This window comes from Rhinopithecus bieti, unplaced genomic scaffold (genome assembly GCF_001698545.2).
Source record: "Rhinopithecus bieti isolate Rb0 unplaced genomic scaffold, ASM169854v2 scaffold_11252, whole genome shotgun sequence".
Taxonomy (NCBI): domain Eukaryota; kingdom Metazoa; phylum Chordata; class Mammalia; order Primates; family Cercopithecidae; genus Rhinopithecus; species Rhinopithecus bieti.
Window position 1 is genome coordinate 580,182 of NW_016806895.1, and position 27,863 is coordinate 608,044.

The following is a 27,863-nucleotide window of genomic DNA, read 5'->3' on the forward strand; positions in this document are numbered from 1 at the left end:
GAACCGCATAAGAAGAGAGTTTTATTCAACATTATGGCATGGCCAGTGTAATTGTTCCAACAAAGGGAACCTACTTTGGTGCCCGAGGAAATGGCTGTTTGCGATGCTGGGGAAAAGTCAAGATGCTGACGCCTAATGGCTGTTCTAGCCTTTCCAGGTTTGTAACATGAAGATGAGGAAGGAAATGGCACCATTGCTGTTTGTAATCTGAGGAACTCTTCAGCGTTCACTCTCCAAAGCAGTACAAAACTTACAAAGAAGTTAAAAGTCTTAACACACTCCCATTCTCCAGGAATTCCTGTCTGTGTCATCTGGTAGGAGGCAGGAATCCTGGTTCCCTCAGGTCCTTGTCATGTTAGCTTTTTGATAGCTTCAATCCACTCAGCTCGCTCAGCCTTGCTGCTGGCCTGAATGTAATAGTGTGTGTCATCCTTAGTAATCACTTTGAAGAGGTTTCCCTGGACATTCCCTTTAACCCCTAGGCAGAAAAAAGGGAGGGGGAAAATCAGTGATTGAATAGCCATGTCTGCTTTCACCTTGAACCAGCAGAAAGTCAACTGAGACATGGACAAAAACATACAATGACATATTAATTAAATAAAAGGTATACAGTTAGAGAATCCTATCAGATGAAGTCCCCTTTTCCTCCCATTCCCTGTCCCTCACCAGTGCCCTAAGGCCTGTCAATGGTTATGTCTGGATATTCCTGGAAGCCCTCTTGCCTGCTCCTATGCTCAAGATGGTAGCATGCTATAGATCTACCTTTTCATTTACACCAAAGAATCCAATATGTTTATGTTAAAAGCAAGCACAGAATTTGGAGTTTGATCTCAAATTGTTTAACTTATTGGAACCCCAGTTTCCACAGCCATAAGATGGGAATAATATCTTCTTAAATATGGCTGGCTATTGTGAAATTCCTGTTACGGTATATATTAAGGTATGTTGTTAACCCTAAAGCATTGTGTAAGCCTCAGCTATTATTTTTAGGTGGAAGCTTACAGGCCATCAGCACAGAAACTGAGGGGAAAGATTAATAATATAAGGATTACTTAGTTGCATTCTTAAAACGCCAAGAACATACCCTTTGTTCAATTCTGAAATTCGCTTCAAAACTCACACCACTCTGTCTCATTGAGAAAGCCTTGCTCAGCTTCCAAAGCAGTCGTTTCATTAGTGCGACATTACTGAGGTGCAGGAGGGAGGCCCCTGAGATCTTCAGGCCAGGGCTGAAGTTGCACCTTACCAGTGGGAACGCCATTATCCTCCAGAGCAGACACGAGTGAACCACGAAGAGAAAACCCACCCACTGGCCTGTTCTCTTCCTGCAGAGGAAAGGAGACCCAATTAGGAATTTGTGAATGCACAAAAGGGAAGAGTTGCACTCCCCTTACAACTCAGGCCAGCTAAAGAAGTCAGTGCAAAATCATTTGTAATAGAAGATGAAGCTGAACTTGGACATCACATGGCCAAAGCTGTATGCATCAGTAAGGAAGCTTGGGCCTCTTTCACAGCAGGCAGCAGAAGTGCCCACCAATGTTGTAGTTACCAAGTCTCGCAGACTTGCAAATTTGCTTTTCGTTCCTGGAGATGTCTCAAACAGAGCCTCTGATCCAACATGCTACCCAGAAAAACATTCACTGGCTTCCTTAACCCTTGTGTGCATCTTACAAAGCAATCAGAAATACATATTTATAGTAATCATTTCTTTTTTTTTCTTTTTTGAGACAGAGTCTCACTCTGTCTTCCAGGCTGGAGTGCAGTGGCACAGTCTCGGCTCACTGCAACGTCCGCCTCCCAGGTTCAAGTGATTCTCCTGCCTCAGCCTCCCGAGGAATCGGGATTACAAGCACACGCCACCACACCTGGCTAATTTTGTATTTTTAGTAGAGGCAGGGGTTCATCATGTTGGCCAAGCTGGTCTCGAACTCCTGACCTCAAGTGATCTGCCCTCCTCAGCCTCCCAAAGTGCTGGGATTACAGACATGAGCCACTGCACCCAGCCATAGTAATCATCTCTGCAAAGTTGATAGATTCCTGCACATAGGACATCGTTACACAAGTCTAGCATGTGCCTAGCATGAAACTTCGTGTGATATAAAACCGTGATTGGTGGTGTCCCTGGATGATTTAGGGCAATTTTACACACCACGTGCCTCGGGCCCCTGGAGCCCTTCAATTAATCAATAATCAAATTCATACTGCATGTTGGGCCCAGCAAGAGGTAGGGCAAAAAATAAAATGGTTAAATAAAATACTGGAAATATTTGTACTACTAAATGCTAATGGGAGGAAAGTTCAGAGAAGGAAGGGATCTGCCCCAGCCTGGAGGGTTCAAGGGCAGTCTCAGGGAGGACAGGAGACTTGAATTGGGCCTGGATAGGAGAGTAGGTCCCCGGGCAGGAGAGGGGCATTCAGCCCAAACAGGAGGAGGAGTGGTAGTAAAGTGGGGAACAAATTAATCACAGAATGCCTTTGAGATGGTTCCTTATCTTGTACCTGCAGCCCAGAAACTTGGCAATTCTTTTATATCCTTTGCACACTTGCTTTGAGTAATCTCTTCTGCACTGTTTCCATCTATGTACATATGTGAGCATTTGTGCATGTGTACATATATATGTATATACGTATATTTACATGTATATGTACTTATAGATAGGTGTGTACAGGCACATATGTATGTACATTTTCTGTTTCCTATTTTAAAAGCCGAGACAGCAGACTCATCAGGGGCACAAAGAAAGTAGGTTAGGCTAGACCATGGTGAGAGTTAAATACAAAACTAAAGTGTTTTTTCATTTGTTTATTTCTTCCTTGCTTCAAACAGGATTTGAGGTAGCCAGGAAGGAAGGAGTTTGAACTCCATCCTGTAGCCAGGCCACCATGACCCACAGAAAGGTCAACTGGAGCTTTTTGGAGGCTCCTCCTGCCACATCCCTCCCTGGCCCTGGGCCCTCCTGTGGCCTGGCTGGGTCCAGGTAGGGGTTCCTGACTGAAGCTCAGTAAGGAAGGAACTGCCCATTCTTCACTATTTCAACAAAAACTAATGAAAGTCATACATCGCCCAAGACAAGACTGAACTGCTAACTAAAGGGCCCTTTTTGTTTGCTTTTGACTGGAATTAGATCCACTCAGCATGTGGTAATACCTAGTATCAGAAACAGAAAAATGGTTTTTTTTAATTTGCCATCAAAGTTTTTTAAAAAGCAAATTAGTAAATTATGGCTTAAATATTATATGGTGACAGAAACTTTTCAAAACATAGGTGGGGAAAAATGGAGGGATGCAGAATTAATGGGGTCTCTGAATGGGAAGTGTGGAGAGGCTGAGAAGTGCCAGTAGGAGTCTTTGTCAGCCTACCTCATCCTCCCTACTCACAAAGCAGGCTTTGGGGAAGACCAAAAGATGGTTTTCCTCTGAAAATGAGAAAGATGGCCTCTCATGTGAAAGTGGGGGATTAGGCATAGAAGAAACCGCTCAAGAAGCAGGCACCTATGTGATGACGGGGCAGAGCAGCTTGGACTGTGGAAGGAAAGGCAAGGTGCAGCAGAAGCAGGTGCCAGGGGAAGACAGGATGTCCAGCCAGCTGCCCGCTGTGCCAGGAGAGGAGTGTCTGGGGGCATCACAACACAGGACCAGCACGGAGCCAGCATGCACACTCACTTTGGAAGGGTCGTAGTAATGCAGGAAAGCTGGATCCTTCCTCAGAACAAAGCGACGCACCTTCCAGTTTTTCCTCTTGTGCCCCTGAGGCAAAGAAATGGTTCAAAGTTCATAGGTGGTAGTTGCATGTCCCTCTCTCCTGCATCTATGCATGTAATGGCAAACCCCCAACAAGCCAGCCTGCTCCAATGGGACTACATTCTAAAACCAGTCCGCAGGAAACCTAAGGATAGCAATGACATGTCACAGACCTCCCTGCCAACACCCCCACTCAATGACACTGTAGCAAAAACGCCATCACCTTAAGTCAGCAAAGCCAAAGAGAGTCCGTGCAGAAGGAAAAGGGACACGCACCACTCAGGGCATAACAGAGGACAAGGAGGCAGGGGGTGTCAGCTGGGCTGGGAGCACACAGGTAAACTTGAACCCAAGGGCACTAGCTAAGGTCCACGTCAGTCCAAAAACAAACTTTCAGCTGCATGTATATTTGTCAGTCTACACATGTGCCTACATGTGCAGTAAAACCACTTTCACATTGCGCTTTAGGAAAAAGGCAAGAAATGATCAATTATATGATAAAACCTAAATGTATAAGAAGCTGACATGTGCATGTGTGTGTGTGTGTGCGTGTGTGTGTGCATGTGTGCGTGTGTGACTTTCTTTGGCCTCACTGACTGGGAGGGCTAAGGTTAGATCACAAACCTTAGCCCTCCTAGTCAGGAACACCCTCAGAGTCCCTCCCACATCCTCCTCAAGCTCCCCTAGGGGCCTCTTTTCCTCCCCTTGGGAAGGACTCCTATCAGGCCCAGCAGAAGCAGGGCCTTGGCGCAGACAGGCAGCGGTGGGGATGATAAGAATCTAAGAGCAGATGAGGATCCTGATATGCAAGAAGCAGGTGACAGCAATAGCACATGCTCCGAGTAATGATGGGAGTAGCACCAAGCCATGTACGTGCCCTCTGTGCGGACACACACATTCGCATGGTATACAACATGTGCACAAACACGAAGGCTGTGCAAAATGTCTGCTTCACTTCCTGTGCCAAGGACAGGTGATTTTGTTCACAGAATACTCTTTTTGTTAGGCACAGGTAGGAATGCCACAGGACACGGCTTGCCTCTGGTTCAACACAGCTGCTCTCCCAAACACAGTTTAGGAGTAGTGGCCATGGCCAGGCTTTGAACACTGAGCCTTACCATGGAGAATCTGATCTTCAATCTACTGACATGGTAGGAAAAATTGTTTTTAGCTCAGAAAGTGTATCAAGGGGGTGTGTAGAATCTCACAAGGGAAGGCAGAGACCCCAGGACGCCCCAAGGAACAGAAGGCCAGCAAATGCAAAACCTCAAGCCAGTCAGCAACGCCTCCAAGACAAATATGTGAAGCTGGGCAATTCTGTAGAAGTCGTTTTTTGATATTTTGATAATTATGTGTGTATAGTACAGTTTTCTGAACAGCCCTTGTGTCTGGCACACGTGTGTGTGTGAGCGTGAGCATGTGCCTGTTCTTTGACTTGCTTCTGGGGGCTGGCTGGGCTCCTGCTTTCATAGATTCTGCTATAATTGGTGCCCTCCAGCAGCCTCAGCCCTTCCTTTCCTCTGTGCTCACTGCTGCCTCCCCTAAGCTTGAGAACTGTCCATCTCTCTTCCCTGCTCCAAAGCAGCCATACCTGCTTGGCCAGGTAGCCTTGTTTCACCACCGTGCCACTTAACTCCACAGTGCTCAGGTTAATTTCTTCCTTGGGGCTTATCTTCTTTTTGTAGCTCTCAGCCTAGGGGGAAAGAGGGAACAAGGACTCTGCTATAGAAAATACCCAGGCCCAAGCTATGGCGGCTGTCAGAGGGGAAAGGAAATTCTTCAGGACAGAAACCTCATTCTGCATCAGGATGAAGTCATCCCCCAAGCCCAAGGTCTCCTCCCGTGACTGTGGACCCCAGGCCCCCACTCTGTTGTGTCTTCCTTAACCTTTGCCCTGGTGGCAAGAAGAACCCACTCCCCAACTTACGAAAGTATACAGGGCTGTGGAGTCATCCAGGAACTGCTCAGCCAGATCCCCAGAGCGAATGGCTCCCATGCTTCGGACACCCACCGGCCTGAGGAAGTTCTCCTCCATGAGCATGGAGGCCAGGGTCACCGCCTCCAGACGGCTGGCCACAAAGCTGTTGGAGATGAGCCAGTCCACCAGGGAGGAGCCTGGCCAAGGGCAGCACCAGTCAGGCAACAGGTAACGGACCAGCGTCCTTGGGGTGTGTGGCCAATGACCTTGCTGACCTTAGCCCTCTGGGCAGCCTCAGGGCTCTACCCAAGAGCAGACTGAAGGCCATACCTGCTGCATAGAGCCGTGGCTGCACACCCACACGTGGCCATCTCAGGCCAGCATGTTGCCCAGCAGGAAGCTCTGACCTCAATACAGGGTGGTCAAGCACACAGTTGAGCCCTGCACCACCATGTCCCAGGTTGACCGCCCAGCCTGGCCCTGGGGAACAGGCTCACCGAGGAAGGTCTTTTTGTAGGTGCTTCCCTGCTCCATGTTAGGGCTTGAACGGATTCCGGTGCTGCTATCATGCATTTTGTCCACAATGCGACTACATAGAAGGGAAGGCAAAGGAGAGGGAACCCTCGTCACACTGGTAGGTACAAGGGAGGGTCCTGAGTCACTGCTAAGGGTATAAAGCAAGTGCCAAATGGTGTGACACACATCACAAAAAAAGGGGGTGTAGGAAAGCAGCCTTTTGCATGGCAAGAGTGATGCCATCTTGAAGTGAAGCCACCATGATGATTGATTTTTTTTGTTGTTTTTTGTTTGTTTGTTTTTTGAGACAGAGTCTCGCTCTGTCACCCAGTCTGGAGTGCAGTGGCGTGATCTCGGCTCACTGTGACCTCTGCCTCCCAGGTTTAAGTGATTCTCCTGCCTCAGCCTCTGGAGCAACTGGGATTACAGGCATGTGCCACCACGCCCGGCTAATTTTTGTAGTTTTAGTAGAGACGGGGTTTCACCATGTTGACCGGGCTGATCTCGAACTCCTGACCTTAAGTGATCTGCCCGCGTTGGCCTCCCAAAGTGCTGGGATTACAGATGTGAGCCACTGTGCCTGGCCTGATGATGGATGTTTGACTCCCGCATACCATGGTGTTCCCATAGTGCAACTCACCCCTCATAAAGATGTTTATCTAACCTCCCCAGCGGTCACAGGTTTCACAAGAAAGTCTGAGGCACGACTAGCTGCACATTTTCCCAAAAAAGCTTGCTATAGAAAGGATATTTTCTGGAGGACAAGTGTGGTGATTCACTGTCTCTTGGCCAGCAGAGACATCACTTCTGTTTGTAAGTCCCTATTAAATGCCTTGTGAGAAACTGGATTTGTCAGCCCCTTTCTTCTGCCTCTCAGCTCCCTTGTTCTTTGCAGGTAGGCCTGTTTATATCTCCTCACCACAGAAGGAGGTGTTCAGTTATGCATCAAAATTTGAGAGGCAGGATTTTCAGACATTTCTTTTCTTCTTGCTTATCTAAATGTTCTAATATTTCCATGCCAGACACATACTGCTTTTGTAGTAAAACCAAAGCACTGTGACTTTTAACTTACAAACAAGAGTGTATGCTGGGCACAGTGGCTCACACCTATCATCCCAGTGTTTTGGGATACTGAGGTGGGAGGGTCACTTGAGCCCAGGTGGTCAAGGCTGCAGTGAGCTATGATTGAGCTACCACACTCCAGCCTGGGCAACAGAGTGAGACCCTGTCCCAATAAAAGAAAAACAAAAAAGCCCCAAGAGTGCACAGTAGCCCACATGATTCTCTGTGATCCTCCTGCATTAAGTCCAAACCCCCTCAGCTACTTTTTGAACTATCTTTGAACCCACCTGCCTACCCACCCTTATCTACAGCTGATCCTCCCTGCACCCACCAGTGTTCAGCAGCTCCCTAGACCCATAGGAAGTGTACAGTCAAGGTTTCAGTGCCTGGTGAGCCCAGGAATGGACTCATACATTTTTGATGGGTGTAACAGTTCTGTTGCCTGGGAGGTTGGTGGAGATTTACTGTGGTTTGAATGTTTATCCCAAAAATCATGTTGAAAATCCCCAATGTGGCAATATTGACAGGTAATGCCTTTAACAGGTGATTGGGTCATGGCGGCTCTGCCCTTGTGAATGGATTAATCCATTCATGGATTAACGGGTTAAATGAGTTAATGAATTACCATGGGAATGGGACTGGTGGCTTTATAAGAGGAACAGAGACTGCAGCAAGCATTTTAGCATGTTCAGCCGCCTCACTATGTGATGCCCTGCACTACCTCAGGACTCTGCAGAGAGCTCCCACCAGCAAGAAGGCCCTCACCAGAAGCAGCCCCTCAACCTTGGACTTCCCAGGCTCTATAATGATAAGAAATAAATCCCTCCTTATGAGTTACCCAATTTCAGGTATTCTGTTATAAGTAACAGAAAACAGACTAAGACAAGATTTTTGGGGAGCTGTGACAGAGCCCTGAGCACCCTGGCTGAAATGGAATGGGGGTCTTGTGTCATGGAGGTGTGCAGAGGTGGCAGGAGCCACAAGAGATCCCATAGAAATGGGGCAGGTAGGTAGGGCCACTCCCAAGCAGAGAAAATCATATACACAGGACAGGAACAGCTGAAGGCCCTGAAGCACTGTGGTAGCACCAGCCAGGCTGTGAAGCAAGCACAGAGCTCCCCCAAGGGGCAGGGTGCCCTGCCCACCAAACACAGGCAGGAAAGGCTGCCACAGAGCCCGACAAGCAGGGCACTCACTGCAGGCTGATGTGCGGGGGCAGCTTGAAGGAGTTTCTCAGGCTGTGCAGCTGCTGGACCTTCCCTGGCTGCCCTGCGTGAATAGCCCCGGTTATCTCAAAGGCCCAGGCATCCCGCTCCTCTCGAGAACAGGCCTCCAGGAAGTACTCTGTGGATGTTTGAGTCTTCAGCTTAATGAGGAGCTGTGGGAAGAGACAGCCAGTCAGGCCAGCACGCAGGCAGAGCAAGAGGATGCCAGGCAGCAAAAATTACGGGATCCCGGGAGAATCTAGGTGATAGTGACTGCCAAATGCCCTGAGCCCTCAGCCACACAGCAGGTGGTCTTTAAAGATTCACTTGGACACCTTCAGTGACAGGAAGCTCACAGCCTCACACGGCAGCCTTTCTCTTGTGGACAAGGCACTTAGTGTAGGGCCTGCTTCCTGGACATGCTAGTTGTGTTCTCTCTTCTAGAACCACACAGATGAAGAGTCACCTCCTATGACAGCCCCTACACTGAAGAGGGAAATGTCCAGGCTTCAAAGTCAGACCCATCTGAACACAAACCCCAGCTCTGCCACTTGGCTGTGGACTCCCAGGAACATTAGGAAATGACAGGATATTAATGCCTACCTCGAACGGACTGTTAGTCATGCTCCCTTCCGTCCTCTTTCCTTGTGTCTAAGCATCAAGTCTTTCATTTCTCATAGGATATAGTTTCAGCTCCTTCCCATCCAGGTCACTTTGTTGTTTTGTTTTGTTTTGTTTTTTTCTTTTTTTCTTTTTTGAGATGGAGTCTCGCTCTGTCACCCAGGCTGGAGTGCAGTGGCGCGATCTCGGCTCACTGCAAGCTCCGCCTCCCGGGTTTACGCCATTCTCCTGCCTCAGCCTCCGGAGTAGCTGGGACTACAGGCGCCGCCACCTCGCCCAGCTAGTTTTTTGTATTTTTTAGTAGAGACGGGGTTTCACCGTGTAGACCAGGATGGTCTCGATCTCCTGACCTCGTGATCCACCCGTCTCGGCCTCCCAAAGTGCTGGGATTACAGGCTTGAGCCACCGCGCCCGGCCTGTTTTTTTCTTGAGATGGAGTCTTGCTCTGTTGCCCAGGCTGGAGTGCAATAGTGCGATCTCAGTTCACTGCAACCTCCGGCTCCCAGGTTCAAGCAATTCTCCCACCTCAGCCTAGGCAGCAGCTGGGATTACAGGCGCCCACCACTGTGCCTGGGTAATTGTTGTCTTTTTAGTAGAGACGAGGTTTCACCATGTTGGCCAGGCTGGTCTCAAACTACTGACCTCAGGTGATCTGCCCANTTTGTATTTTTTAGTAGAGACGGGGTTTCACCGTGTAGACCAGGATGGTCTCGATCTCCTGACCTCGTGATCCACCCGTCTCGGCCTCCCAAAGTGCTGGGATTACAGGCTTGAGCCACCGCGCCCGGCCTGTTTTTTTCTTGAGATGGAGTCTTGCTCTGTTGCCCAGGCTGGAGTGCAATAGTGCGATCTCAGTTCACTGCAACCTCCGGCTCCCAGGTTCAAGCAATTCTCCCACCTCAGCCTAGGCAGCAGCTGGGATTACAGGCGCCCACCACTGTGCCTGGGTAATTGTTGTCTTTTTAGTAGAGACGAGGTTTCACCATGTTGGCCAGGCTGGTCTCAAACTACTGACCTCAGGTGATCTGCCCATCTCAGCCTCTGAAAGTGCTGGGATTACAGGCCTGAGCCACCGCGCCTGAACCCATCCAGGTCACTTTGTGCTATGTGTTCTACACTTGGTCAACATTCTCATAAATACAGTGCATGGAATGGAACACACAGCTGCAGGAGAAGTCTGAGCCCACTGGCTGTGGGCAGCTGCAGGGCACTGTAGACTCACTCAGTGCTGTCAGAAGAGAATCTTTTTCATGTAGGCCACTTCTCTATCTTTTAAGTGCACATTTATGGGATTTTTTTGGATCAATTGTGGGATTGATAGAAGACTATCAATCGGGTGGTAGGTGGACCCATCTCTCCTGTTGGAAAACAGAAGCATTTTCATTCTGAATCTGTTTTCCAAAGGATTCTCTCCCAACTTACTTTGCTTACAAACTTAGTCAATGTCCCTCATCCAAACTAAATGGTGAATAAGATATGGCTGGGCTGGGCGCAGTGGCTAACGCCTGTAATCCCAACACTTTGGAAGGCTGAGGCGAGCGGATCACGAGGTCAGGAGTTCAAGACCAGCCTGGCCAATGTGGTGAAACCCCGCCTCTACTAAAAATACAAAAATTAGCCCGGTGTGGTGGTGGGCGTCTGTAGTCCCAGCTACTCGGGAGGCTGAGGCAGAAGAATCACTTGAACCCGGCAGGCGGAGGTTGCAGTGAGCCAAGATCGTGCCCCTGCACTCTAACCTGGGTGACGGAGAGAGACTCTGTTTCAAAAAAAAATAAAAAAAGACATGACTGGTTCATGGTCCTAAAGAACACCACGGGCCGGGCTCAGTGGCTCACGCCTATAATCCCCAACACTTTGGGAGGCAGAGGTGGGTGGATCACTTGAGGTCGGGACCAGCCTGGCCAACATGGTGAAACCCCAACTCTACTAAAAACACAAGTAGCTGGGCGTGGTGCAAAATTGTGCCCCTGAACTCCAGCCTGGGTGACAGAGTGAGACTCCATCTAAATAAAAACACACACACCCACCACGGAGCTGCTCCTTCCGTAGTAGTAGCTTGACAGTGAGCTCATCACCACTGTGGAAGAACAGAGTTTAGCCAGCTTCCTGAACACCTGTTGTCAGCCTGCAGTTCACCATTTCAATGAACAGAATTTTAGGACACACTATAAAATTCCACGTAAAATTCTGACACTCTTTTTACACGTTCTCTAATTTTAAAAAGTATGTGTGTATATATTGCATGATTTGTTCTTAGGGAATCTATTGGCTCCTCTTGATCTAGCCCAAGTACTCATGAACCAGGCAGGTGACAATTCGAGAATTTTATGTAGAATTTTTTTTTTTTTTTGAGTTAGGGTCTTGCTCTGCCTCCCAGGCTAGAGTGAAGTGACATGGCCATAGCTCACTGCAGCCTTGAGTCCCTGGGCTCAAGCAATCCACTTGCCTCAGGCTCTCAAAGTGTTAAGATAACAGGCGTGAGCCACTGCACCCAGCTGTGTCTGGTCTTAAGATGCTAAAAGGAAGAGGATGCAGAGCCCATCTTTTCCCAGGCTCAGCATCCTCCAGTGGTCCTACAGCTACCCCAGCAGAAAACTACCCCTGCCTGACTTCCCACTTTTAATCAGTGACACCTCCAAGCTTGCAATGGAAATAATGGAATGACATTTCATTTGTGCAGCCTCCTAGGCTGAAATGATACTCGATGCCTCCTTTTCCCTTGTCCTCAACAGCCAGTCAGCCACCAAGTCCTGTTGGCATTTCTTTCATAATGACTTCTCCTGTTAATGCCTAGATTATTTTAATAGCTCCTTTTGCTTTTTATTTGAGACAAATATGAAATTACAGAAGAGTACAGAGGGAAATATAACAAATGCCAGTAAACCCACCACCCAGAATTAACCATCATTAATATTTTCTTATACTTAAAAGATTCCTTAATTGACCTCATTTGTCTTCAGTCTTTTTCTCTCCTGAACATGGCAAGCATAGGAGAGTCAAAGAAAACATGATAATGTTTTATTATCATTATTTAGAAAGAAAATGGTGAGATTCCTTTTTATGGACCTAGAAATCTTACTAGTAACTGAACTAAAACTAGTTCCTTCTTTTATTCTTTCTACACATTTTTTTTTTTTCGGAGACAGAGTTTCACTCTGTCATCCAGGCTACAGTGCAGTGGCACAATCATAGCTCACTGTAGTCTTGGACTTCTGGGTTCAAGTGATCCTCCTGCCTCAGCCTCCAAAGTTGCTGGGACTACCAACACCTGCCAACATGCCCATCTAATTTTTTTTTAAGAGATGGGGGTCTCACTATGTTGTCCAGGCAGGTCTTGAACTTCTGGGCTCAAGCTATCTTTCCATCTTGGCCTCCTGAAATGCTGGCATTACAGGCATGAGCCACTGTGCCAGGCCTACATTTTTGTTTTTCTGAGATGTAGTTTCACTGTGTTGCCCATGCTGGTCTCAAACTCCTGGGCTTGAGTGATTCTCCCACCTCAGCCTCCTGAGCAGCTAGAATTACAGCCTTCATTTTAGTCTTTCTAAGGGAGTTTTCTTTTTTCTGTTTTTTTTTTTTTTCTTTGAGACAGGGTCTCGCTCTGTCACCCAGGCTGGAGTGTAATGGCATGATCTCAGCTCACTGCGACCGCCACCTCCTGGGTTGGAGCAATTCTCCTGCCTCAGCCTCCTGAGTAGCTGGGACTACAGGTGCCCGCCACCACACACAGCTAATTTTTGTATTTTTAGTAGAGACAGTGTTTCACCATGTTGGCCAGGCTGGTCTTGAACTCCTGACCTCAGGTGATCTGCCAGCCTCGGCCTCCTAAAGTGCTGGAATTACAGGCGTGAGCCATTGCGCCTGGCCTCTAAGAGAGTTTTCATCAGACCGTGCTCTCACTCAAAATCTTCAATGGCTCTCCATTACCTCCATCTGGTCCTAACCAAACTCCTATCACTCCTTTAGTGAACATTCCCCTTTGACCACACTGGAGGCCCTTCTCCCCAGAAGCCACGCCCACCTCTCTCCATGCATACTCTTCTTTCTTTTACTCGAGACATTCTGCCTGTCCAGAATGACCGCCTCTCTCCTTGTTCCATCTTTGCCCACATCTCTATTCCTGAAGCTTTGCCTGACCCAGCCTGAAATATCTTTTTCCTCTTCAGGGATGAAGGGTTCTCTGCAGCTCCTGATAGCTGTGGCATCATTGGAATGCCAAATGTTTTTCAATTAACCACTTGCTTTCCCAATAAAATGAGCAACTCTATGAAGAAACAATCTTACCATTTTCTTCCTTGATTCCTCCACGCCTTGCAAATTTCTTGGCACATAATGGGCCCTTGATAAATAATTTATTGGGAGTTTTTTTTTTTTTTTTTTGAGGAGTCTCGTTCTATTGTCCAGGCTGGAGTGCAGTGGCGTGATCTCAGCTCACTGCAAACTCCGCCTCCTAGGGTCAAGTGATTCTCCTGTCTCAGCCTCCCAAGTAGCTGGGATTACAGGCCACTGCAACCACGCTCAGCTAATTTTTGTATTTTTAGTAGAGATGGGGTTTCACCATGTTGGCCGGGCTGGTCTCAAACTCCTCACCTCAAGCAATCTGCCCATCTCGGCCTCCCAAAGTGTTGGGATTATAGGCGGGAGCCACCACACCCAGCCTAGACTTTTTTAATGGTAGGGTTGAAGCCACCCCTTACTTCTGGGACACAGACCCTTCAGGGAATGAAGCCATTATAGTGAACCCCAAGATAGCAGTAATTACTCACATTTGTGTGGTGCCTGCCTCCCAGCCCACACAGTGCTCTAATACACCATGACCTTCATAGTCCTCACCACAACCATGTGAGACAATCAGGGGTAATTATTTAATCCCATTTTATAGATGAGGAACGAAGGCTCAGAGAGGGTTAGCTACTTGTCCAAGCTCACATACCTGGTAGGTGGCGGAGCCAGGATTTGAATCCAAGTTTTTTAATTCTCACTCTGAGCTCTTCCTCCTACCCAGACCACTTTCCCAAAGAGGCCAGAGGTGGGAAGGTTGTGGAACAGAGAGGAGTTGGACAGCAGGGGCTGTCACTTACCGGTCGGTTTTCATACTCCAGGCAGGGGCAGGTGATGGTGCAGCCATCCAAGAAGATCCGGCCCTTGGGAGGGGTCACTCTCCGACCTCCCTCAAGCTTGTAGTACACCAGCGTGTTCTGCCGAAGGATGAACCATCGCGCCTTCCAGTTGTGGACAATGTGGCCCTATGGACAGACAAGAAAGCCCTGAGGTGAGGTGGCCAAGGGGAGGGGATGGTGTTCAGGGAGGGGTGTCCCGTGGCACAGGTAACCAGACTGTGCCGTGGAAGTGACTCTCCAAGGAAGACAGCAGGATTTGTGTCTGGATCTCTTTTGAGTATGTAGCAAAGACCTTTGGCACTGACCTTCTAATTCCTATTTGGCCATTTTTCTGGTTATAAACCTTGAAAGAAACTACAAAGTAAAAAGAAGAGAAAAGTCACTCACGTGTAATCCTACTGCTAGGAGACAGCCATTGCTAACATACTGTATTTCCTTCCAGTCTTTTTTCCTTTTAGTTTTTGCCTTCTGGTTTTTTTAAAAAATTAAGATTATTTTAAATATAGTTTTATTTTCTAGTTTTTTTGTTTTGTTTTGTTTTTATTCTTGTTTTATAGACAAGGTCTCAAAAGAGACAGGCTGGAGTACAGTGGCATGACCTCAGCTTACTGCAGCCTCCCCTTCCTGGACTCAAGTGATCTTCCCACCTCAGCTTCCCAGGTGGCTGGGACTATAGGCGTGTGCCACCACATCCGGCTAATTTTTACATTTTTTTGTAGAGACGAGGTCTCACTATATTCCCCAGGCTGGTCTTGAAGAACTCCTGGGCTTCTGTGATCCTCTCACCTTGGCCCCCAAAGTGCTAGGATTACAGGCATGAGCCACCATGCCTGGTCCCTGTTTTGTTTCGCCTTGCTGAGCATCTTCTGACACCATTACATTTCTGTAAAACGTATTTTTAATGACGATTATGTGGATACATAGTTTACATGCCAACTTCTATTGTTTGTAACTGAGGTTGTTCCATTTTTTTCACTATTCTGTAATGAATATCCTTGCACGTAAATTTTGACCTGCATCTGTTTTTTTCCTTTGGATATATTCCTAGAAAGACTATTACTAGTGAAATGATGTGGGCAATATGAGGCCACATAGTCTCCCAGTGCTAAGGACTCTGACAGTCTTACCTAGCCAGGTGTGGCAGGTATAAAGAAAAGGGTAGTTTAGGTGGTTCTCAGGTGGCAGGCATAAAGAGAAGGGTAGTTTAGGTGGTTCTCAGGTGGCAGGCATAAAGAGAAGGGTAGTTTAGGTGGTTCTCAGGTGGGTGGTAGAGCCAATGGACAGAATAGTCAGGTGAATATGGAGAGCCTATTTGTAGAACAGACCTGTGGATAGGGAAATGTCTTCTGAGGGATCAGAAAAGAATGAGTTTAGTACGCAGTCACGAAAGCACCTTCCTGGGATATTTCCAAAGCCCAGCTTAGGGCTAGGTTCTAACCAACAGAGGTGCTTTACCTGAATCAAAGTCCGCTGCCCCAACTCACTCATGTCCTTGCCTAGCACGGATTCACATCAAAGGCCCTTTTAGTTCTCAGTCTCTGGTGCTATGATTCCATTCCACACTCAGCACGTACTAAGAGCTGTTAGAGAGTCAAAAGTTGTAGAAGGAATCGTCTGCATCGAAGTTATTTGTGCATGTAACTGAGCTTTGTGAGCACTGACTTGAACCCAAACAGAATTTACTGCGACAACTAAATAAGACTTAAAACACAGCTAATCTGACAAGAGTTTATTAACATGTCTCAGTGTTATTATGCTACGTGATGATCACTCTTTCCATGAGAGGGCTTGTGCAGTCCAGTGGAACTGCACATTTTTGCTGTCTTCACTTTGTTCCTTACTTACATCCACATGTAACATGGGCATTGACAGTTTTACCTTACACAAGCAGACATCTTTAAAGAAACAAAAAAGATTTGTCTTTGACTTCTCAGCTATTGGGGTTCTCTACTGCTCTGCACATAGCCCAGCCTCAGGTCCCCATTTCCTGTGACCACCAACCCCCAACTGCAGGGGTCCTGGGGCAGCACTAGCAGGACTGGTCTGGGACATCTGGGTGCTTCCGAATCCAAGGCAGTAAACTGCTGGCACCCAAGGCTGTAGCTGGAAGGGAGAGGAGAATGCAATTAAGTTCATGGCATGTGGACTGGTGGGAGGTGGAGTACAGGAGAGGGCAAAAGAATCTTAGGGCTGAGTGCGGTGGTTCACACCTGTAATCCCAGCACTTTGGGAGGCCAAGGTAGGAGGATCACTTGAGACCAGGAGTTTGAGACTAGCCTGGGCAGCATAGTGAAATGCCATCTCTATCAAGAAAAAATTAAAAATTAGCTGGGCATGGTGGCACACATCTGTAGTCCCAGCTACTTGGGAGGCTGAGGAGGGACAATCATTTAAACCCAGGAGTTTGAGGCTACAGTGAGCTATGATCACACCACAGCACTCCAACCTGGGTGACAGAGCAAGATTCTGCCTCTTAAAAAAAAAAAAAGTGGTATGGGATGAACTGTGTGCCTGTGTGCCTCCAAAATTCATATGTTGAATGCCTAGCCCCAGTGCCTGAGACTGGGAATGTATTTGGAGATATATTCCCTTTAAAGAGGGAATTAAATTAAAATGGGATCATTAGGATAGGCCTTAATCCAATCTGACTAGTGTCTTTATAAGAAAAGGAGATTTAGATTGGGTGCAGTGGCTCAGGCCTATAACTCCAGGAATTTGGGAGGCTGAGGCAGAAGGATTGCTTGAGCCCAGGAATTTGAGGCCAGCCTGAGCAACATAGTGAGACCACATCTCTATTAATAAAAATAAATAAATAAATAAAAATTAGCCAGACGTGGTGGCACGTGCCTGCAGTCCGAGCTACTTGGGAGGCTGAAGTGGGAGGATTGCTGGGACCCAGGAGGTTAATGCTACAGTGAACCAAGATCACGCCACTACACTCCAGCCTGGGCAACAGAGTGAGTCCCTGTCTCTAAAACAACAATAATAATAATTTTAAAAAGAAGAGGCGATTTGGACACATGGAGAGCTCACACAGAGGAGAGACCACTGAGGACACAGTGAGGAGGTGCCATCTGCAAGCCAAGGAGAGAGAGGCCTCAGAAGAAACCAAACTGCTGGTACCTTGATATTGGACTTCTAACATGCAGAACCATGAGAAATAAATCTTAGTTGTTTAAGCCACCTATTCTGTGATATTTAGTTATAGCAGCCCTCACAAAGTAATATGACAGGGAAAGGAAGGAGACTAGTGACATAAAAGGAGAAAAGTGCAACCAACAGATATTGGGCAGAAAATACAAATACAGGCCGGTGCGGTGGCTCACGCCTGTGATCCCAACATTTTGGGAGGCCAAGGTGGGAGGATCACCCAACTCCTGAGGTCAGGAGTTAAAGAGCAGTCTGGCCAACATGGTGAAATGCTGTTTCTGCTAAAAATATAAAAATTAGCTGGGCATGATGGCACGTGCCTATAATCCCAGCTACTCAGGAGTCTGAGGCAGAAGAATCACTTGAACTCAGGAGGCGGAGATTGCAGTGAGCCAAGATGACAGTGCCACTGCACTCCAGCCTGGGTGACAGAGGAAGAGTCCATCTCAAACAACAACAACAACAACAACAACAATACAGAGATGTTATACTTTCCTGAACGAAATGTTACACTTCCCAGAGTCCCTTCCACTTAAGGAAGTTTCTGTCAATTCCACGCATGGGGCGTTGATGTATTTTTTTACTTGACTTTTTTTATTTTTAATTTTTGTGGGTACATAGCAAGTATATGTATATTTATGGAGTACATGAGATGTTTTGATACAGGCATACATTGCATAATAATCACATTATGGAGAATGGGGTACCCATCCCCTCAGGCATTTATCCTTTGTGTTACAAACAATCCAATTATACTCTTTCAGTTATTTTAAAATGTACAATTAAGTTATTATTGACTATAGTCACCCTGTTGTGCTATTAAATAGTAGGTCTTTCTCATTCTTTCTAATTAATTTTTTTGTACCCATTAACCATTCCCACCTCCCCTGCAGCCCCTCACCCACCCTTCCCAGCCTTTGGTAACCATCCTTCTGCTAAGTCCATGAGTTCAACTGTTTTGATTTTTGGAGCCCGCAAATAAGTGAGAACATGTGATATTTGTCTTTCTGTGCCTGGCTTATTTCATTTAACATAATGACCTCCAGTTTCATCCACACAAATGAGAGGATCTCATTCTCTCATTCACAATGAGAGGATCTCATCCCGCAAATGACAGGATCTCATTCTTTTTCATGGCTGAATAGTATTCCATTGTGTCTATGTGCCACATTTTCTTTATTCATTCATGTGTTGGAGGACACAGGTTGCTTCCAATCTTGGTTATTGTGAACAGTGCTGCAACAAACATGGGTGTGCGGATATCTTTCAATATTCTGATTTCCTTTCCTTTGGGTATGTACCCAGCAGTGGAATTGCTGGATCACATGGTAGCTCTATTTATATTTTTTTTGAGGAACCTCTAAATTGTTCTGCATAGTGGTTGTACTAATTTCCATTCTCACCAACAGTGTGTGAGGGTTCCCTTTTCTCCACATGCTCACCAGCATTTGTGTTTGCCTGTCTTTTGGATAAAAGTTATTTTAACTGGGGTGAGATGATATCCCATTGTAGTTTTGATTTGCATTTCTCTGATAATCAGTGGTGTTGAGCACTTTTTCATAGACCTTTTTGCCATTTGTATGTCTTCTTTAGAGAAATGTCTATTCAAATCTTTTGCTCATTTTGCACTGATGCGTGTTAGACGGCAGTCAAACATGGGAAAACGAGATATTTTGGCAAGGACAGTAGCAGAAGAGCAGATCGTTCTAATACCCAGACCCAGCGTTATCAGGGACAGGTGGCAAACAGTGTCAGCAGTACTGTGGGTGTTTTTGTCTGACCGTATGGTCCCCGGCTCTATAGCATCCCAGTCAAATATTCTCTGACCTGTCAAATATTCCCAAGTTTTTATATGTCCTCCAAGAAATCCCTTCTGTTCAAAGTCACTAGAGTGGAATGTGTTTCAAGCAACTGAGAATCCTAACTGATAGCAAAGGAGAGAAGCCTGAGGAGAAAAACTGATGACAAAAGATGTACTATGTAGGCAAGAAATTCAAAGAAGCTGGTGGCCCTCATGAAAATGTTCAAATCCACTTTCAGTGTTCAAAAATACCACTTTGGGGATCTCTGTTAAGTAAATAATCTAGAATATGAGGCTGGGTGCAGTGGCTCATGCCTATAATCCCAGCACTTTGGGAGGCCAAGGAAAGAGGATCGCCTGAGCCTAGGAGTTCAAGACCAGTCTGGGCCCTATAGTGAGAAGTCATCTCTACCAAAAAAACACAAAATTAGCTGGGTGTGTTGGCACACTCCTGTAGTCTCAGCTACTCAAGAGGCTGAGGTGGGAGGATCACTTGAGCCTGGGAAGTCAAGGCTGTAACAAGCTGTGATTGCACTACCACTCTAGCCTGGGCAACAGAGTGAGACTGCTAAAAAAATTTTTGAAAGAAAATAATATAGATTATAGAAAAGGTTGTATGTATTGACACTTACAGGAACACTGCTTATAATAATGAAAAAATGAAAAATAATCTAAATGTATATGGTAACAATGCAGTGCCTGGTGTAGCCACAGTCCAAGCATTCCAATCCTAAGAGATGGTAGGCTACTGGCCCAGCCTTCAAGGTCAGACTCAGCAGTCTAAAGCACCAGGAATAGGTGGCAATGTCTTTGACATGATCAAAGCACTTTTACTCATATTACTTCGCATGACACTTAAAAAAAATCTAGTAGCCATACGCAGCTGTAGTCTCAGCTACTCAGGAGGCTGAGGCAGGAGGATTGCCCGAGCCTAAAAGTTCAAGTCCAGTCTGGGCAACATAATGAGACCCTAAACAAAACTAAACAACAAACCTCTAGTAGTAGTATTTTAGAAAATACTTCTAAATATTTAAAATTTCGAGCTGGGTGTGGTGATTCGCACCTGTAATCCCAGCACTTTTGGGATACTAAGATGGGAGGATCACTTGACCCTAGGACTTCAAGACCAGCTTGGACAACATAGCAAGACCTAATCTCTACAAATAATAAAAAAATTAGTCAGGTGTGGTGACATGTACCTGTGGTCCTAGCCACTCAAGAGGCTGAGGTGGGAGGGACATTTGAGCCTGGGAGATCGAGACTGCAGTAAGCTATGATCACACCACTCCATCCTGGGCAACGGAGTGAGACCCCATCTCAGAAAAAAAAATGTATAGTACATAAGTATTTCTAATACTTAAGTATTTCTTGTAGCTTAGAAAATTTCTGGAGGGGTACCCCAGAAATGTAAACAATGTTCACCTCTAAGGAGTAAGACTGGATACAGAGTAATGAGAATGGTGGCCAGGTGCGGTGGCTCATGCCTGTAATCCCAGATGTTTGGGAGGCCAAGGCAGGCAGGTCACCTGAGGTCAGAAGTTCAAGACCACCCTGGCCAACATGGCGAAACCAAGTCTTTACTAAAAATACGAAATTAGCCAGGTGTGGTGGCAGGCACCTGTAATCCCAGCTACTCAGGAGGCTGAGGCAGGAGAATTGCTTGTATCTTGGAAGTGGAGGTTGCAGTGAGCCAAGATTGCACTCCAGCATGGGCAACAGAGCGAGACTCCATCTCAAAAAGAAAAAAGAAAAAAAAGAATAGAAACTTGTTCTCATTTTACATCCTTGAGTACTGTTTTAGTTTGTTTACTAATATGAATGTATTATTTTTATCATGAAAAAATGCATTTAAATTTAAATACACAAAAATCCTGAGGAGATGATTAGGGAAATCATTCATTCATTCATTTAATAATCAATTATTAATACTATGGCACCAAGGCAAAGATGAACAAGACTCTGTCCTAATCCAGTGGGGAAGACAGACACTTACCCCACCCAGTATAAAAAGTCCCAGGACAGATGACTGGCGTGGCCTCAGTGATCCCCTCCTTCTGGTGTTCACACCCTTGTGTAGCCTCTTTCCACATTTTACTAGGGTTCATTTGTGTGACTAATATGGCAGAGTGATGGTATCCCAATTCTGACATTAGGTTATAAAGGTCTTCTGAGGCTTCTTATTGGCATTCTCTCTCTTTCTCCCTCTGCCTCTCTCTTTCCCTCTCTCTGATTATTTGCTATGAGAAAAGCTAGCTGCCATATCCTAAGCAGCCCGATTGAGAGGTGAGGAACCGAGGCCTCCAGCCAACAGCCATGTAGATGAGCTTAGAATTGGACCCTACAGTCAGTCAAGCCTTCAGGTGACCGTCACTCTTGGCTGCAGCCTCACGAGAGACCCTGAGCCAGTCTTGCAGCTATGCTGTTACTGGATATCTGACTCTTACAAACAGTGAGATGACAAATCTTGCTGTTTTAAGATGCTTGGCCAGGTGAGGTGGCTCACGCCTGTAATCCCAGCACTTTGGTAGGCTGAGGGCGGGTAGATCACTTTAAGTCAGGAGTTTGAGACCGGACCGGCCAACATGGTGAAATCCCGTCTCTACTAAAAATTCAAAAATTAGCTGGGTGTGGTGGTGGGTGCCTGTAGTCCCAGATACTCAGGAGACTGAGGCATGAGAATCACTTGAACCTGGGAGGAGGAGGTTGCAGTGAGCCAAGGTGGCGCCACTGCACTCCAGCCTCGGTGAAAGAGCAAGACTCTATCTCAAAAAAAAAAAAAAAAAAGCTAAATTTTGGGATAATTTGTTACACAGCAATCATTAATTAATATAGGGCATGATACAAACCCCAAGGAGGAGCTCAGGAGAGGCTGAGGTGGGGTTAGGTACATTCCCAGGAGTGATACTAGGGCTCAGTCTTTCTGGTTGTGTGGAGTTAGGCAGGTCAGGAAGGCAAGGAAGGGTGAGCATAGGACCCCTGCCACTTTGAGGAAACGCCCCGTAGTTCTATATGGCTTGGACTCCATAGGGGAGGTGATGAGGACCAAGTCAGCAAGGGCTTCAGGTTTTGTGCCACAAAGTTTGATCTTCAAGAGGAGTCCTTGAAGGATTTTAAGCAGAAAGACAGCAAGCTTACGTTCTCATATTAAACAGATCACTCCGAACACAGCAGCAGAACAAAATAGCCAAAGGAAGTAGGCGAGACTGGAGTGGGGCGCTCAGCTGGAGGTTGCTGGAATAGTCCATGAACCTGGCAGGAAAGCACCACCAGTTCTGCTCTGCAGATAAACCACACCATGCACAGAGTGGTCCAAAATCACCAGGCAAAGTGAGTCACAGGCCAATAACACAATGGTATGGCTGAAGAAGAACCCAGGCCTCTCTCCACCTGGACACTTGTCCCTGGGCAGACAGTAGCCTTTCTCTTAGGTTTCTTGTCTGTAATCAGCTGGCTGGAGCCAGAGGCCAGCTGAAGCAGGGGGTGCTTGGAGTTCCCTGGATCCCTTTTGGAGGGAAGGACGAGGGGCCCATAAGCTGGAATGGCACCTCAGGGAAGGGCTTACGAGACACAGAACGTCACAGCTGGAGAGACCCTAGGAAAAAGCCTCCTCTATTCCTTAACCTTATTACTATTACATTTTTGAGACGGAGTCTTGCACTGTCGCCCGAGCTGGAGTGCAGTGGCACGATCTCAGCTCCCTGCAACCTCTGCCTCCCGGATTCAAGCAATTCTCCTGCCTCAGCCTCCCGAGTAGCTGGGATTTGAGGCACCTGCCACCACACCTGGCTAATTTTTTGTATTTTTAGTAGAGATGGGGTTTCACTATATTGGCTAGGCTGGTCTCAAACTCCTAACCTCGTGATCTGCCTGCCTCAGCCTCCTAAAATGCTGGGAATACAGGCATGAGCCACCACACCCGGCCCCAACCTTATTTTTTAAAATAAAAAAAAAAAAAGTTTTTGAGGCAGGGTCTCATTTGGTTGCCCCGGCCGGAGTGCAGTGGCATGATCATAGCTCACTGCAGCCTCAAACCCCTGGGCTCAAGTGATCCTCCCACTTCAGCCTCCCAAGCAGCTGGGGCTACAAGCGAGCACCACCATGCCTGGCTAACTATTTTATTTTTTGTAAAGATGAGTTCTCATTTTGTTGCCTAGGCTGTTCTCGAACTCCTGGCCTCAAGCAATCCTCCCACTTTGGCCTCCCACAGTGTTGGGATTATAGGTGTGAGCCATCACACCCAGCAGACTCCTAACTTTAAAGATAAGGAAACAGAGGCCCAGAAAGGTCTTGCCCAAGGCTCTATAACCCTGAGAAAAGCAGAGATGCCAGCTGGGCCCAGTGGTGTGTACTTGTAGTCCCAGCTACTCAGGAGGCTGAGCCAGGAAGTTCGCTTGAGCGCAAGAGCTCAACATTGCAATGCACTATGATCACGCCTGTGAATAGTCCCTGTGCTCCAGCCTGGGTAACATAGTAAGACACTGTCTCTTGAAAAGAAAAGAAAATAGAGGGCCGGGCGTGGTGGGTCATGCCTGTAATCCCAGCACTTTGGGAGGCCGAGGTGGGTGGATCACCTGAGGGTGGGAGTTCAAGACCAGCCTGACTAACATGGAGAAACCCCGTCTCTACTAAAAATACAATATTAGCCGGGCGTGGTGGTGCGTGCCTGTACTCCCAGCTACTCAGGAGGCTGAGGCATGAGAATCACTTGAATCTGGGAGGCAGAGGTTGCAGTGCACCATTGCACTCCAGCCTGGGCAACAAGAGCAAAACTCCATCTCAAAATAAATAAATAAAATAAAATAAAATAAAAACAAAGATGGGATGGTACTTGCTGTGGGTTGAATTGTATTTCCCCAAAAAAGATATGTTGAAGTCCTAACCTCTGGACCTGTAAGTGTTATGTTATTTGGAAATAGGGTCTTTGCAGATGTAATCAAGTAAAAATGAACTCACCCTAGACTAGAATGGGCACTAATCCAATATGACTGGTATCCTTACAGGAAGAGGAAAATTTGGATGCTAAGAGACACATAGGGAGAGGATGGTCACGTGATAACAGAGACAGTGGTTGCAGTGAAGTATTTAGAAGCCAGGGAATGCCAAGAGTTGCCTGCAAACACCAGAAGCTAGAAGAGCAAGGAAGGATCCTTCTCCACAAGTTTCAGAGGCAGCATGGCCCTGGCAACACCTTGATTTTGCACTTCTAGCCTCCACAACTCCTTCTGGTCTTTTTCTTCTATGCATATTTTTTCTTTACTCATACATTTTATCACTTTACTCTTCAGATTTTAACACTATAAACACGTTCAACATCTGCATAACCATAATTTAATTAGTCATTTGGGCACAGACAGGTAGCTTTCAGTTTTTTCATCACATAAGTGACTCTTTGTCGGCTGGGCGCCTATAATCCCAGCACTTAGAGAGGCCAAGGTGGGAGGATTGCTTGAGCCCAGGAGTTCAAGACCAGCCTGGGCAACATGGTAAGACGCTGTCTCTATATATAAAAAAAAAAAAAAGTGAAAAAAAAAAGCAAAAATCAAAACATTAGCTGGGTGTGGTAACACGTACCTGTAGTCCCAGCTACTAGGGAGGCTGAGGCAGGAGGACTGCTTGAGCCTGGGAGGTCGAGGCTGCAGTGAGCCCTGCTGATGCCACTGTACTCCAGGTTGGGAAACAAAGTGAGACCCTGTCTAAACAAAATAAATAAATAACAGCAGGGTGTGGTGACTCACACATCTAATCTCAGCACTCTGGGAGGCCGAGGCCAGAGGATCACTTGAGCCAGGAGTTTGAGACCAACCTGGGGAATAGAGTGAGACCTCATCTCTACAAAAATACAAAATAAAATAAAAATAACTCTTTGTTACAAAGCTTTTACAGAGCTTTACAACAAAGGATAGAGCCCTACACATAAAATTTCTAGGCCAGAGCATGTTCACATTGCAATGTTATTCACAATATGAGCCCAGCAGGAACGCCTGGCAGTGCTTCTGCCTCTTCTCCCAGGAAAAGCACTGCTGCTCAAGGCTCATCCCCCACTTCCTTTCTCCGACTCCCCTGAGAGCCAGGCCCAATGAGCTCCCTGCATTTTGCCTGGAACTCTGCTTCTTTCTTGTCTGGGCGGGATTAAGAGCCAACTCTAACGTGTCCCTGCCTGTCTCTGGCTTCACCTTCACCGGTGATGACTGCTTTGCACTCTGGCTTCCAGCTCAGGCCCTGCCCCACCTCTGAGCTCTTAACTCTCCTAAGACTATGGAATCCCCCTGCCACAGCCTGCAACTTCTCCAGTGGACATAGGGACTGCTATTGCCATCTAAGAGGAAAGGGGATATGGGGGATTGAAAAAGTTGGAATTGCTCAGCAAGCTGGGACCACAACAGGGGTTCTGGGGCCACATCCTTCACCCTGCAGGGAGGGGTGTGGCTTCTGCTTGCCTCAGGGTCAGGTTCCATCCCAGTCCTTGGGTTTGGCTGGAATGAGCTCTAAGTATTTCAGCCAAGCCCCATCTTTTCCAAGGGCTTATGGGGACCAGACCTGTTGACTCTCCTCATTTTCTGCACCCTGGATTCCCTAACCAGGCCATTCAGAAGAGAACTCCCATCCTTCTCCTGGCAATATCCTGGGAGCTCTGTGGCTCTGCCCTTAGCCCTCCTCTGGCTCTCAGCGTGGTGAAGGTGGTAGGGAATGATGGAAGGTAAATCCCAGGAACAGAAGGAGGCCCCCAAAACTCCCAAAGCTCTGTCAGAAGGATCTGTCTCCATGTTAACTCCCTCCACAGGCCTTACCAGGGCCCAGCCATCAACAGTGCCAACCAAAAGTCCCATGCCCAGCTCTCACTCTCCCTCCCACCTCCCAAGCTGCAGTTAAATGGGAGATTAGGACGATGGAAGCTCCCCACGTGTAGTCTCTCTGAGGTGCAGCCACCTCCACATGCTGCGAGAAACTGGCCTATCAGTTCAGCCACAGTGGCAAGTGGGCGTGGAGCTTTGTACTGTGCTATCCAGTCTGACCCTTGATCTGGCATCAGCTTCTACTCTCGTTGCTTACTGTTTCCAGCAAACAGCCACGGCTCTCCTGTATCAAATAACGTGCAACATCATGTGGACACATTTTGTGGGGAAAACGAAAGCGATCTGAGACTTTAGGACTGATCCAGCCACGCCGGGAGGCAATGAAAGAAGGGCCCCTCATCCCTCTTCATTCCCCTCCCAAAGCTGAAAACTCAATAGAAGAACCAGAAAGCTCAGCCCTGGATTTATATGTCTCTTTGCTATGCCATCACAGCAGTATAAATGGTTAGTGTTAACGTTCAAATTATGCTCTGTGTGGTGGCTCACGCTGTTATCCTAGCACTTTGGGAGACTAAGGTGGGCAGATGACTTAAACCCGGGAGTGCAAGACCTGCCTGGGAAACACGGCAAAACCCTGTCTCTACAAAAAAATGCAAAAATTAGCTGGGCATAGTAGTAGACACCTGTAGTCCCACCTACTCGGGAAGCTGAGGTGAGAGGATCACCTGAGCCTGGGAAGTCGAGGCTGTGGTGAGCCAGGATTGTGCCACTGCACTCTGGGCTGGGTGACCCCGTCTCAAAAAAAAAAAAAAAAAAAAAAAAAAAAAAAAAAAAAAAGGTCAAATTAGGAAAAAATTTTGAAATAACAAACTTCCTTTTGCAACTGCTCTTTTGTTCATCTTCTACCTTAATCCCAGGCACCAAGTTTTCTGTTTGTACTCTTGCTTGCCCTGGGGGTGGTAGGGAAGGACTGAGGAGGGAAGGTCAGAACATGCAGTTCCAGTCCCAGCTATTACTGGCTCTGAAGCTCTGGGCAAGCTACTTCATCTTTCTGATCCTGTTTCCCCATCTGCAATAGAGTGATGTCAATACCCACCGTGTATGGCACTCGGGAGGCAGGAAAAGGTTTGGGTCAACCTGAGTGGGTCTGATCCCGATCCTGGCTCCACCACCCACTGCCTCCACCACCCTGAGCAAGTTCCCTAACTCCTCTGGGCTTTGTTTTTCCCCTTGATGAAAGGGGGGCAGTTAGGTGCCACTGACCCCTTAGGGCTGCTGAGAGGATGACATGAGACAATGTTCAGGGCTGGCCAACGTAAGTGCTTAAAACATATAGTAGCATTCCTCCTTCTTAACAGGTTGTAAATTATAGAGCACGCCTATGTTATCTTAGTAAATTTTATTTAACTATCATACCATTCATAATATTTTAACAAGTTTTAATTAAGACACACGCTTCCGTACTCCTGCCCGGGCTTCATACTGCGCTAACCAAGTGGAATTCTCCTCCTGGCCTGTGCGCGCAGCCGCTGCTCACCCTGCGTCCCCTCGGACTTGCAGCTCTGCCCATCAGGGCCACAGGCAGCCCGGTCCCACCATGGGGGTTGGGGATGGGGACCAAAATATGCCCGTTCCGGGGCGCGCGTCTGGCCCCTCTCTAGGGAGCCGCCTAGGCGGGGCCCCACCTGGCCAATGTCCCGACGCTCGTACGCGCACTCACCCTCTTGACCAGGAAGCCCTCCTTGAGCACGCCGTCCTCCATGTCGCCGCCCGCACGCCAGGGCCACCCCAGGTGCGCCGTCCCCGCGCTTCGCGCTCCTCGGCACCCGCGCGGCCCGCGCAGTCAGCGCCCACAGCGCCCAGGAAGCAGCTCCGACGCGGTTGGGCGACGCCTCCCTGGCCCGTGTCCAGAGCCTGAGGCCCCGGGGCAGGAAG

General features: G+C 47.4%; 1 protein-coding gene across 1 annotated transcript; it reads right to left on the bottom strand.

The window, feature by feature from the left end:
• On the bottom strand, window positions 1-27,863 carry PLEK2 (pleckstrin 2). Its single transcript, XM_017878585.1, has 9 exons — window positions 27,649-27,863; window positions 14,145-14,309; window positions 8,434-8,615; window positions 6,157-6,248; window positions 5,669-5,856; window positions 5,333-5,434; window positions 3,664-3,747; window positions 1,247-1,325; window positions 1-478 (listed from the first exon to the last, which is right to left on the bottom strand). The coding sequence occupies exons 1-9, from the start codon at window positions 27,688-27,690 to the stop codon at window positions 351-353; spliced, it is 1,062 nt and encodes a 353-aa protein (XP_017734074.1). The 5' UTR covers window positions 27,691-27,863; the 3' UTR covers window positions 1-350.